This window comes from Girardinichthys multiradiatus, chromosome 19 (genome assembly GCF_021462225.1).
Source record: "Girardinichthys multiradiatus isolate DD_20200921_A chromosome 19, DD_fGirMul_XY1, whole genome shotgun sequence".
In the NCBI taxonomy this organism is placed as follows: Eukaryota; Metazoa; Chordata; class Actinopteri; order Cyprinodontiformes; family Goodeidae; genus Girardinichthys; species Girardinichthys multiradiatus.
This window is the reverse complement of record NC_061811.1, coordinates 11,985,028-11,997,464: the sequence shown is the minus strand read 5'-3', so window position 1 is coordinate 11,997,464 and position 12,437 is coordinate 11,985,028. Positions and strand designations below refer to the sequence as shown.

The 12,437-nt window shown below is 39.4% G+C and overlaps 1 protein-coding gene across 1 annotated transcript in view; it reads left to right on the top strand.

Moving 5' to 3' along the window:
• The window catches only part of kif26ab (kinesin family member 26Ab), a 99,902-nt gene extending 89,454 nt beyond the window's left edge, over positions 1 to 10,448 (top strand). The window contains exons 11-16 of the mRNA XM_047345374.1: positions 239 to 401; positions 1,742 to 4,994; positions 6,463 to 6,656; positions 8,042 to 8,065; positions 8,288 to 8,438; positions 8,549 to 10,448. Coding sequence (XP_047201330.1) covers positions 239 to 401; positions 1,742 to 4,994; positions 6,463 to 6,656; positions 8,042 to 8,065; positions 8,288 to 8,438; positions 8,549 to 8,733 — 3,970 coding nt within the window. The 3' untranslated portion in view covers positions 8,734 to 10,448. The remainder of the gene's footprint in view (positions 1 to 238; positions 402 to 1,741; positions 4,995 to 6,462; positions 6,657 to 8,041; positions 8,066 to 8,287; positions 8,439 to 8,548) is intronic.
• The last annotated feature ends 1,989 nt before the right edge of the window (positions 10,449 to 12,437 follow it).

The window sequence follows — 12,437 nt, the reverse complement described above, 5'->3', positions numbered from 1 at the left end:
GTTTTGTTTTCAGTGGATGGGTTGACTATGTATTCCCCTCTAGATAGCAGCTTTCACTGGTGTGGCGCAAGATCTTAATATTGTTTCAAGTATGAAAAGATTAACAACTTGTCACCTGGGAGTGTTTTTCACTTTGCGTATTAAGGACGCTTCCCCAGACGAAACATCAGCTACTTTTATCATTGCTTTAAAACATGACAAGGCTGTTTGCTAATAACAACTTTAACACGCTCTCTAGGGATAGCAAGCTAACAATGCTGCTGAGGGAGTCCCTCGGCAACATCAATTGCAGAACCACCATGATTGCCCACATCTCAGATTCCCCGGCCCACTACGCCGATTCACTCAACACAATCCAGCTGGCCTCTCGCATTCACCGCATGAGGAAGAAGAAATCAAAGGTACACTGATGATCTTTTACACGACAAATGTATCCTGTCTCATCTGATAAAGAAAAAAAGAACGCTGGAGCAATTGTACATTTTACTTAGATTTATTCAGTTTAGACATTTTCATCTTATTATTGCAACCAAATTATTATTTATTGTGTAAATAATATTATTTATAATATGAGCTAAATTAAAGCTAATATACAGAATTTTATATGTAACATTGAATTCATTTCTACCTTTTTGTTGCTATGATGTAAACAGTAAAGCAACTCATCAGACTTAAGGTTCTTAATATGCAGTTTGTCACCTGAAAAACCTAGAAAAACATGTCATAGTCAGTTTTGTTGCCCAATTTAGTTGTATGTTTTTTTATTTTTATTTTATTTACCTGTCCAAAAACTAGCTTCATATAATGCTTGAAATGTAATACTATTTCTGTAACACACATTAAGTTTTTATCAGCTCCTTTGTATATCTGTATGTAATCAATAGCACTGCCTAAGAAAATGTGATTAGGGAAGGTTATTGAAGGTTATGTTCAGATACAGTAATTTGTATTACTGACATTAATTTCCGTGTCTATTGATGTGTACTTTTAACCTTGTGATAAATATTGAGATGAAATGTAAAATACGTTTAAATATAAAAAACTCATCTGCAGTAAATCATAACAAGTAAAAAGGTTTTGTAAAACAGAAGAGTAATCAACCAATAAAAACTCACTGCTGTACTTACTAACACAAAACATACACTGAGTAATTACAGGGTATTAATGCCTCTGTCAGGGTGAAGAATCTACAACTCTGTACACAAACCATCTATAGCTTCAGGTGACTAAACTGGAAGACCTGAAACTGGATCTGTGACACAGCTCGCTCTATCAGGAAGAACCCAGAGTTAGTGGTTGTAGCTGGGTACAATGAATAGTTTTTTTTATGTAGCAGCTATTGCTCTTTAAAAATAGACTGACTCAACTAATGAACAAATACTAGTGACCTGTTCTTGCAACAGTACTAGAGAGACTCATTTATTGGCCTGCAAAATTAAGGAAGCAGTTAAGTTGGGAGTTGGGACTAGACTTGTTTGTTAAGCTGCTGCGTAGAGCTTCTTCCACCAGTTTTCTGTTTTATGGTCACTAGTAGCTATAAATTACCAAACTCCTTTCCCTTACTTGCTGACCTTAGATATTGACAAGAAAGGTGTAATTGCAGGCCACTTTGTTAATAACAAACCCCGGTATTCAGAAAATAATTTTAAAGGCACGAGTTTAAGGAAAGACATTGGTTTGGTATAGTATTTTTTTAAATGTAGCAATCTTTCATGTGCTTTGAATTTGTTCTTCTTTGAAGTATGCATCCAGTTCATCTGGAGGGGAGAGTTCCTGTGAGGAAGGCAGGGTTCGGCGGCCACCACACCTAAGACCCTTCCACCCACGCACAGTAGCCCTGGACCCAGACCTGCCAGCCCTGCTTAGCGACCCGGAGTACTCTTCAAGTAGTGAACAATCTTGTGATACTGTCATTTATGTGGGCCCTGGAGGAACTGCAATTTCAGATAGAGAGCTTAGTGACAATGAAGGCCCACCTGCCTTTGTCCCTATAATCCCCTCCCTAAACAAAAAGAGATCTGCAAAAGAGGGCCCTCCGGATAGAGACCAGTTCTTCAAATGCAACACATTTGCTGAGCTGCAAGAGAGGTTGGAGTGTATAGATGGTAGTGAAGAACCCACTGCCTTTGTCGGAGAAGGCAAGAGAAACCAGGCTAGCCCTAAAACAGACAAATCCAAGGAAAGCCAAGTTTCTAATTCACCAAAGTCTGCAGTAAGTATTTACAACAACCAAGAAGGAATCTTAACTAAACAGTCTATCCCAATCCAAATGACTTGCAGTCCCAATGTTAAATCTAAACTTGACACTAACAAGAGACAATGCATAACCACAGAAAAGGTGCCAGCTGAGACAGTCCAAAATTCATGCAGAACCAGTGCAGATGGTGAAAAAGTATTGATGTCTGAAAGCCAGGTCACAACAAACAAACTGACAGCTCCCAGAGACCTAAACTTGGAGCCTGTAGTGAGGGAGAAAGTTTACCCCAACAAGAAAGCTTTGCCAAAGCCAGCTCCACCTCCCTCACAGCAGAGGGAAAATCCAGAAAAAGGAGAAAGATCTGGCACCAGGATGCCACCAGTGGGAATGAGCCACCAAGTTGTTAAAAGAAGGGACCTATGCACATCGCCTTTGATCAGAGCACCTGTAGAGGTGTGCCAAGTGCACTCAACTTTGAGGGAAAGGTGTTTGGATCGAGACATCCTTAGGGCTACTGTCACCCTGCAACAACCCGTGGAGCTAAACGGTGAGGACGAGTTAGTGTTCACTGTTGTGGAAGAGCTCTCTATTGGCAGTATTGTGGATAAGGGTCGGCCATCAAGCATTATTAGCTTCAACAGTGACTGTTCACTTCAGGCCCTGGCCTCTGGTTCCAGACCTGTCAGCATCATCAGCAGCATCAATGATGAATTTGATGCCTACACATCAACTGTGGGAGGATCTGAGGTCAACATTGCCATGGTTACACCCACTCAGGAGGGCACAGTGGAGTGTATGGACAGCAGGGTTTCATCTATCAGTTCTTGGCTAAGTGAGGTCAGTGTCTGTACCTTGGAAAGTGAAGGGGCCCATTCCACAGATGTTTTTCTACCACAGGCCCAACACATAGGGCCAGAGTCAACCTTTTACTTCGACTCCCTTGACATGTTTCATTGTGTGTCATCTACAAGAGATGCCAAGAACTCCTTAAACGATAGTGGATTCAGTTTTTCTGAACAAGACAGCGACAGTGCTGCATCGAGTAAACTGTCATTGACAAAGTGCCCCCACTCCCCAGAATCAGCCAAAGGGTCCCTTCGATTTACATCTAAATTGTCCAAAGCTCACTCAGTGAGCTCCTCTCCACTTCCACAGGGCTCCTCAATTGTCCACTCCAGTCTTCCCAGGAAGATTAAACCTACCTCATCCATCTCTCATAGCAGTAGCAGTAGCAGCAGCAGCAGTAGAGATCCAGCGAGGCAAGAAGCTAAACAGGAGGATCCTTGGCAGCATGTCAACAACCACACAGAGCCTCAGACTTTTGACTCTAGCAGCACCAGCAGATTTCTCCGAAATCCACCCAGTGGTGTTTTTTCCAACAAAGCATCCAACAACAGCAACAGTGTACCTCACCTTCCCAAGGTGCAGGTGTCTACCTCATCCCAGAGAGTGGTTGATGGCTGTGAGAAGTCAGCTACCAAGAATCCACCCAGCAGAATGCCTCAGCTGAGGCGAGGTGCCACCACCCTGGGAACGGTGCCTGTTATCCATTCCTCCACCGATCACAAGGGAAGCCAAGATATTGTTTCATCTTCTTTAAGCCTTAAATTCTCCTCTTTGGGGAAAAACAATAAGGCTAACTCACAGAAAGTGGTGAGTAATATTACCAAGCCTGGTTGCACCTCGCCACCTCCTCCTCCAGTTAGAAAGTCGAGCCTTGATCAAAAGACTAAGATTTTGTTGCCCCAAAGTGCCTTAAAGTCAGCATATGGGGAGGCAGGGAGGACCTATGGGACAAGGGCAGCTGTATCAGAAGATGAACTTGACGTACATTGTAAAGCAAACTCCACCTATTTCAAAACCTCTAGCCTCAACACAGCCAAAGTTACCTCTAGCCTAAAGGCCAAAGGTTCTAAAGGAGAGGTTGGGCTGCATTACGGCAGTCAAATGTCACTTGAAAGGTGTGAAAGCCTGTCTCTCTCAGACTCCAGAGCTGCGCTTAGCAGGGAAAACAGTGGGGCAAGTCTGGGTAGCAAATCCAACAAGTCAATTCCAAGATTTGGTATACCTAATTCATCCAGCTCTCCAATAGCTACCTTCCAATCTACTCCAAGTGGAGGAAACATTGCTAAACCCAGTCAGGTTAAAGCCTCTGTAAATACCAGAGCATTAGGAGCAGTTAATGGGAATAAAGTACGCTCACTGTCAGCCAACAGCTCCAAGAGCCTGAGCTCCTCTACCAAATCTTTGGCCTCTCCTGTTCCCCGGAATACTAATGCCAACCTCCCACCATCAGGTCGAACATCAGGCTCTCGGACTACTGCTCCAGTCACCAATAAGCCTGGAAGAGGGACTATCATGGGCACAAAGCAGGCCATTAGGGCTGCAAACAGTCGTGTGAGTGAACTTGCAACAGGCAATGTATCAGGAAAGCATGGTAGAGGTTCGGGAGATTCAGACAGCGGGAATGACAGCGGGGTAAATGTGGCTGATGACAAGTCCCCCACAGCCATGCTACCCTCTCCGTACAGTAAAATCACTGCACCCAGGCGGCCTCAGCGCTACAGCAGTGGCCATGGCAGTGACAACAGCAGCGTGCTCAGCGGTGAGCTGCCGCCAGCCATGGGTCGCACAGCTCTGTTCTACCACAGTGGAGGCAGCAGCGGATATGAGAGCATGATGAGGGACAGTGAAGCCACAGGTAGTGCTTCATCTGCCCTTGACTCCATGAGCGAAAGTGGGATGTCATCTTCAGGCAGAGCAAGGAGCTCCAAGTATCCCAAGAAGAGAGCTAATGGTAAGACAATAACTTAGATATGCACAGACACTAATGCAAGATTGTGATTTTCACTTATAAATAAATACACAGAGCTGTGCCCTTCTTGTAGCATAATTTAGTTTTGTTTGAATGCAAGCATACTTTAGTATTCACTTATTCACTTACAGAACAAAGACCATTTCACATGTCTACTGTATGTTTGATTTTAAATGTTTGCATGGTAACCTGTTCAATCTTTTATTCCACTGTGTTTATAAAAAAATAAACCATTAATAAATCACAAAGCCCGAATGCAATTAAAATATAGTGTCTATCTTGAATCTCGTTATATCTCAACAATAAACTGATCTATATGTACGTTTTTAGCTCTCAAAACACTGCAAAGCTTTCTGTCATTTGACAACTATAAATCTGAACAAAAGATAATGTGGTGTTCCCCAAGTCTATTTAACGAGGCCCCTTTATTCAATATGCAAATGGTCCCCCTATTTCAGAATTTGGAGTACTACGTCATATCTTAAACAACTGTATGCTGATGACACACAACTTTATATTTCCTTGTAACCCCGTGACCACTTTCCATGACAGAGACTGTTGTAATGATATCAATAGGTTCGTGGGATCAGAATATCCTCCATCTTCATAAAGAAAAAAACATAGGTCATTGTTTTCAGGCCCCAAGCTAGAAATCAGTGAACAGCTGGACTCAGAGGCTGAGGACCACAGAGCATACAGAAAACCTCAATTTTTGACTCAAAAACCTAAATTCTAACAACCATGTAAAGTATATTGCTATCAGCCTTTGACCATCTTAAAAACATTGCCAGAATATATTGATTCCTGACAAAACAAGTGCCAGAAAAATATGTGCTCTGTTTTATTTTTAGTAGGTTGGAATATTGTAATGGTGTCTATAAAAATATAAGAATACTGATCACATCACAACACTCCTTAAACACTGCCCTGACTCCCTGTTTGTAAAAGGATTTTAAAATCTTGCTAACAGCCTACAAAGCACTGAATGGTCTTGGGCCTAAATACATTTCAGTTACTTGTCAGCTACATACTATGCAGACCCTTCAAGGCATTGGATACCTATTCACTAAGTTTTCGTAAGTCCAGAACAACACAAGCCTAGTCGCCATTTAGTTTTTATTTTCCTCAGCTCTAGAACATACTCCCTGAAAACCTTAGATGTCCAGAAACTGTTGGCCCCTTTAAATCAGTGCTGCAAACATAATTGTTTACAGCAGTTTTCCCTTAAAGGTCAAATACTGCTTTATCTGTTCATTTTTGCCTTTGCTATCCATTTGTTTTTATTAGCATTTTAAGATTTCTTCTTTAATGATACTTAAATTTTATTCTTTTAATGACCTTTGAATTTTACCTGTAAAGCACTTTGGGTTACGTTGTTTGTGAATTGTGCAACACAAATAAATATGCTTCACTGTTATCCAAAACATAAATACTGTATACATGTTTTAAGGCTTTCAGAGAAGGCGACTTATTCCTGCACCGCTGCCAGACACATCGTCCCTGGGGAAAAAGGTGGCTCCTGCAGGCCAGTGGGTGGACTTGCCTCCTATGTCTGGACAGTTGAAAGAGCCCTTTGAGATCAAAGTATATGAGATTGATGATGTGGAACGGCTCCAAAGACGGCGTCAGGAGGAAACCACAGAGGTGAGCAGAGGGTCAATCCAGACTGTTTCTAGTTCATGTTGCTAAACCTTCGTCATGTCTTAGTGGAGGTCTTGTGACCCCTGCTTGCTAAGCCTATGTGATGTTTCCCAAATGCAACATTAATGCCATACATGCTCTAGATTTGCCACAAGGACTCACAGTACATTTTGGGAATATACTGAATCTCTTGTTACCAATTTTTCTTTAACAAGCAGGACAGAAATAATTTGTCCCAGACGTTTGACCTTCAGTCAGCTCAGCAGCAAATCGTGGAGTTAAAATGTCTGTGTCCAGACTCTTAGGGCTAGGTATTTTGACAGCATTCCCTATGAATGTCAGAGGTCCAGTGCACTGATAAGGGTTACCTGATTTGAATGTAAGGGACGATGTGGACTGCTGACAAGGAGGCATGTAAATATGAAAACAGAAATCGTGATAAAATGAGGGACTATGATGAGGACAGCCAACGCATCCTCACCTTACCAAAATCCCTCCTAACTGGATTACCCTGTCTTTTGATGCTTTCTCTTGTTCTGTGAAAATGCACCCATAATTTCAGCTGTCACAGAAGAACTTGATGGAAAAATATCAGATAGAAACTGTGTTTGATTAACAAGCAATGAAAAAATGTGCACACTGCCTTGCACAAGATTTCATACACCAAAAAGCATTTTGCCATGCTACCACCACAAACTTACACAGGGTATTTTATTGGGATTTTATGTGTTAGACCAACACAAAAGAAAATGAACATGGTCTTAAAATGTAAATTTGTATTTAGTCCTGATTTATTATAATACTCTTCAATGAAATCCAGAACAACCAACTGCCTGTTTAAAGGCCTTTTTGCAGTTTTGTCCATAAAGGGGACCCAGCAAATATGTGGGAAAAGGTGCTGTGGTCAGATACCCAAGATTGAACTTGTTGCCTTACACACAATATACTATATGAGGAGGAAAACTGACCCTGCACATCACCTTAAACACACCATTCCCACAATGAAATATGGTGGTGGCAGCATCATGCTGTGGACATTTGTTTCTTCAGCAATACAGACAATCTAATCCCTTAGAATTGAAGAGAGGAAGAATGTAGCTAAATATAGAGCAATTCAGGAAGAAACCATCTTAAACTTTGTGTTGTTCTATCACATTAAACAGTTTGTTGTTGTGTCATGGCAAAAATGTGAAAAAGTTCAAGTCATGTGAATACTTCTCAAGTCACTATATATATTAAATATTTATTGATACTTTCCTGGCTGCTTTTCTCTTTTTGGCTGGGAAAATTTTACTGCAAAACACGATTAACATGTTTACACAGTTTACGTGTAACATGGTACACTGATATAATAAGGCATGCTGACTTTTTGTCTCAATTTCTTCCAGCAACCATACCAAGAAGTTGAAAAGGTACGATTATTTTAATTATCAACTGAGATTCTGTTTTGCATGAATCTAAATTGCTACTTCATTTAAAATGTAACATTTTTCAATAAAGTTTGTGTTCTAGGTAGAACGTTCAAGTGAATAAATGTGTTTTTTTTCTTTACTCCTTTACTTTTCATCATGTGAAACTGAGTTTATTTTCTGAATTTTGCAAAATCAGTTGGTCACTACATGGTCCTCTTTTAGGGTCTGGTATATTTTAACAACAAGTGGAGGTTGCTGGAGAGAAGGCAACAGCAGGTGAGGGAGTTGAGAGCAAAGCATCAATTGTTGTTGGAGGAACTGGAGGACACAAAGGTTCGATTGATGATGGATCCCAGCAAGTGGATTGGAGAGTGTAAGTTATTGTCACTCTTATTTCACTGACATTTCACTCCTTAGTCTAACAAAATATCTAAAGAAATACATTGGTTTCGAACCACCTGATAAAATCTCTTGTCTCAACAGTTGACGTGGACCAGAATTTGGATAAGGAGTCTCCAGAGTACCTGGAGGCCTTGGCGCAGGCCACGGAGGAGTTAGAGTTTTGTGTCAACCTTTGCAAGTCCCATGTCATGATGGTGACTTGTTTCGACATCAGCATGCCGTTGACACCCCACACTCAAGAGGGACTGCGTGAAGTCGAAGTCTGAGGACAAAAGCAAGTAGGATTCAAAAAGAAAGTGGAAGTGGGAAGAAAAAGGTAGAAGAGATGTAGCAGTCAGTTTATAGATATCACTGGAATGAAGAACAAAAGACGGATGGTGGACGAAAGCGGAGCTTTACTGAAAAACAGAGGAAATCTCGACCATCTCAGCTGCAGTGCCTCGTTGTCTGGGACAGAGCAGAGAAATAAAGCGTGAGCACAAATGCTGTTGTCTTCATGGCAAAGCAGTGGCTATCACTTACTGAAAAGTCAACAAACAACACCCTGAAGTGCCTTTTTTAATGTTCTTTTTGAGTTATTTTTCATACAGCGTAGGTATTTTCGTCATACCTAAGCATAACCCTGAACATGTTGCTTTTAAGAAAAATATTTTATACTGCATTGTATAGTGTATTTAAAAGAATGTGTTGTGTGTACAGTTATCCTTTTTTAGGTGGGATAAATACAGAAAAAAAACAAGCAATAAGCTAATGTTATTGCGGTCCCAGACTTTGCCTTTTCTCTTGTTTCTAACCTCAAGTCAGCATTTTCCCCATGCTCATTCAGCCTCTTGCGCCTTAAGTTAAATTTTGTATTTCTGTAGTTTTCTAGACTTTTAAACTGGACTGTGTTATTTCATCAAGGACCATGTTTCCTCCTGTCAGCTGGCCTGTAAAAGCTCACAGGGTGAAATTATTTGTTTTTCCTACAGTTGCCTTTATCAAAATGGGTCTCTGTTGATCAGCTGTGGTGTTTGATGGCAAACCAAGTTTATTTGAGTTGTGCTAACATTTATCTCCCTGGAAATGAGAAAATAAAGCCAAAACAATCATAAGGGCGCTGTGATGGACAGTGAGAGATTTCTTCACCTTCAGTTGTGACAGTAGGTCTATGGATGCTCATCATTGAGCCTTATTTCTTCGCAGATGGTTCGCATGTAATGTAAAACACAAATGAGACAGCACCAACGTGCCAGCCTCTTCCTGTACAGTATTTTTCCTAAACAGTACGTTTCCCAAGTGCTACCAAGCCTCAGTTCTATGCATTCCAGCACACCAACTACTTTAAGGAACTCAGCAACAACTTTAATCTGTATCTGCAATTAGACTGTTTAGAAACAAAATAGCAAGATTTATTAAGTAGCTCCCAAAAACACTCTAAATTTGCTTTCTCTCATGAAAGGATGCATAAAGCTGGACAGTGATTGTAACGGTGTCCAGCAAAAATCAATCATATCGGCTCTTTGAAGCCAATGCATTTATGAATCAAACGGCTGACACGGAAAGAAGAAAGATGATCTTTGAGGATCGTTGTTCCAAAAAAGCACAACATGAATAAACAGACTGGCTATGATTTCTCTTGGTGTGTTTGTCTTGTTTCTTTTTACCAAGATGTACTCTCTCAGGCCCTCACAGAAGATGCTGCATGAGATTTTTTAACCATTTTTACAGATGATTTCTACTCTCCATTTTTACCATTCTAATTTTTTACAGTAGTTTCATTTTTCACTGATGTAGAGGGTGGGCTCATGAATTAAATAAAAAATACCTAACAGACCTTCTTTTTCAAGATGTAATATGTAACGTCACGTTTCATATCAAAACCCATATTTTCTAATATCTTTGTTTTTGTATAGGATTTTCAAACCATGTGTATAAATGTATATTATGGCAGCTTGTGTTTTCTTTTCCAGTACCTGTGAATAAAATGTTTCTTCTTATAGATGTGAAAACGTTTGATCATTTCCCCTAATTTACATACTATGTATATCTGCAACATTGCTTAGAATTAAGGGTTTTGCTCAGAAAATAAAAATTCAAGCAAGTGGGAACTTTTCTGACTGGATGACAATTATTTGACTGCATTCACAGTCTGACTGGAAATCTACTTGAAAAGATCTTATGAAGGTTTAAAGTAAAGTTCTGACAACACATTACAAATGTTTACTATCCTTCCCTCAGTAGATAATTCTCATAGAGTCTTTGTTTAGTATATAATACTACGAGAAAGTATCCACACAACTTCACTTTTTCCACGTTATGTCACAGACTTACTCTAAAATCAATTTGAGCTTTTCAGTTTATAAATAATGTAAACATAAGAGGAACTGCTCAATATGATACACTTTCTCTCTCTTTATACACTTGAGGTGTTGGTGTTTGAGAAGAAGTTAAGAGAATATAGATTTTTGCATGTTAAATTAGCCCATCAACCAAGGAGAATATTGTTTCTGTGGGAAAACGAAGCCAATGAGGTGCCTACTAGAGAAGGGGTTCTCAAAGTGAGGGTTGCAATATGATTTTCAGAATCATGTGTGGAAGGCCAAAAGGGACAAAATTAAACAGATAAATATGAAATAAATAAATGAATGTACCATGAAGTGTCCTATTTAAAAATATCTTTATTTAAGGTGAAATTAAATAATTCAATGTCGTTTAAAAAAAATAAAATAAAAAAAATAATATCATTATTTCACTCTATATTTATAAAATATAGAGTGTTAAAATTGTATGTATTTTTAGGGGGTTATTTTATGGGTAATTTGTCATCCAGCGTTATTTGCTGGAGGTATGATTTAAAAGATTACATCCTTTTAACCTGAATTATAAAATCCCCAAGTATTCCACTAAATTCATTGGTAAATAAATGAGCATCTGTTTTTATGACTCCTCTAGTTTATTACAAATCCTGTTTTTATTTTAATATGTTAATTATATGCAGAGAAAGAAGCTGTCAATTTATGACACCATAGATATTAGGAAGCGGAAATACATTACAAATTGACACATAATTATTACAAAAACCTAAGAAAAAGTTCACAGAAACCTTTCTGGAAAAGGAATAATACTGCTATAATATTTTTATAGCTATTCTCCCTTAAATATCTTAAACGTTTCAACAAGTCTTGATTAATTATGTTACTTCAACATATTCTAATTTCTTGGGTTCAATGTGCCACAGGAGGTGAAATTGGTGGCATTTTCTGTACTTTGTTCTGTTAACTTGATTCAGAACAGGCCAAATGCTGAACTTATAAAAAGGTTGAATTTGACAAGTGGGAAATGAGATTAGAGGAGAAGGTGCAGGTCTGGGAATAATAACTCCCTGTATCGAAGCGTCCTGCTGCACAATATGATACATGAAGTCCCGTTGATTAATATACTGTAAATCTGTGGATAAATTCAGCTAGAAGCTTAATCCTGCTGTGCAATAACATCTTGCTTCCCCCATTTTAATTTCGTTTTGATCAAAACCCTGAGAGGTTAATTTGGTTGACTGGCAAGACCAGCTGGTCACCATGTTTTAAATGTGGGGGGTGACATTTTCTTTCTGGTTTGGTGAGTTTGGCACTATTCCTGTCATTGTGAAGATTGACTCGTTGTGTTGACAAACCTTATCAAACTGTGCGCAGTGAAACACATAATTTGCACAAATTGTTATTTTATTTAAAACAAATAATTCTTTTTGTCCACATGCTGGTCTGTTCTGTACCTTGTTGCCCTGAAATGGCAGGGTGTCTTGCAAAAGTGCTGATACTTCTCAAGCTTTTGCACATTTGGTCATGTTAAATCCATAAACATCAGTGTATTTCTTTACAGGATTATTTTTTGGCATAGATCAGCACAGAGTAATAAATAATTGGGGCATGCAATTGTATTTTGCCGCCTTCACTCTGATACACCTAAAATAAAATCCATTGCAACCAATTTC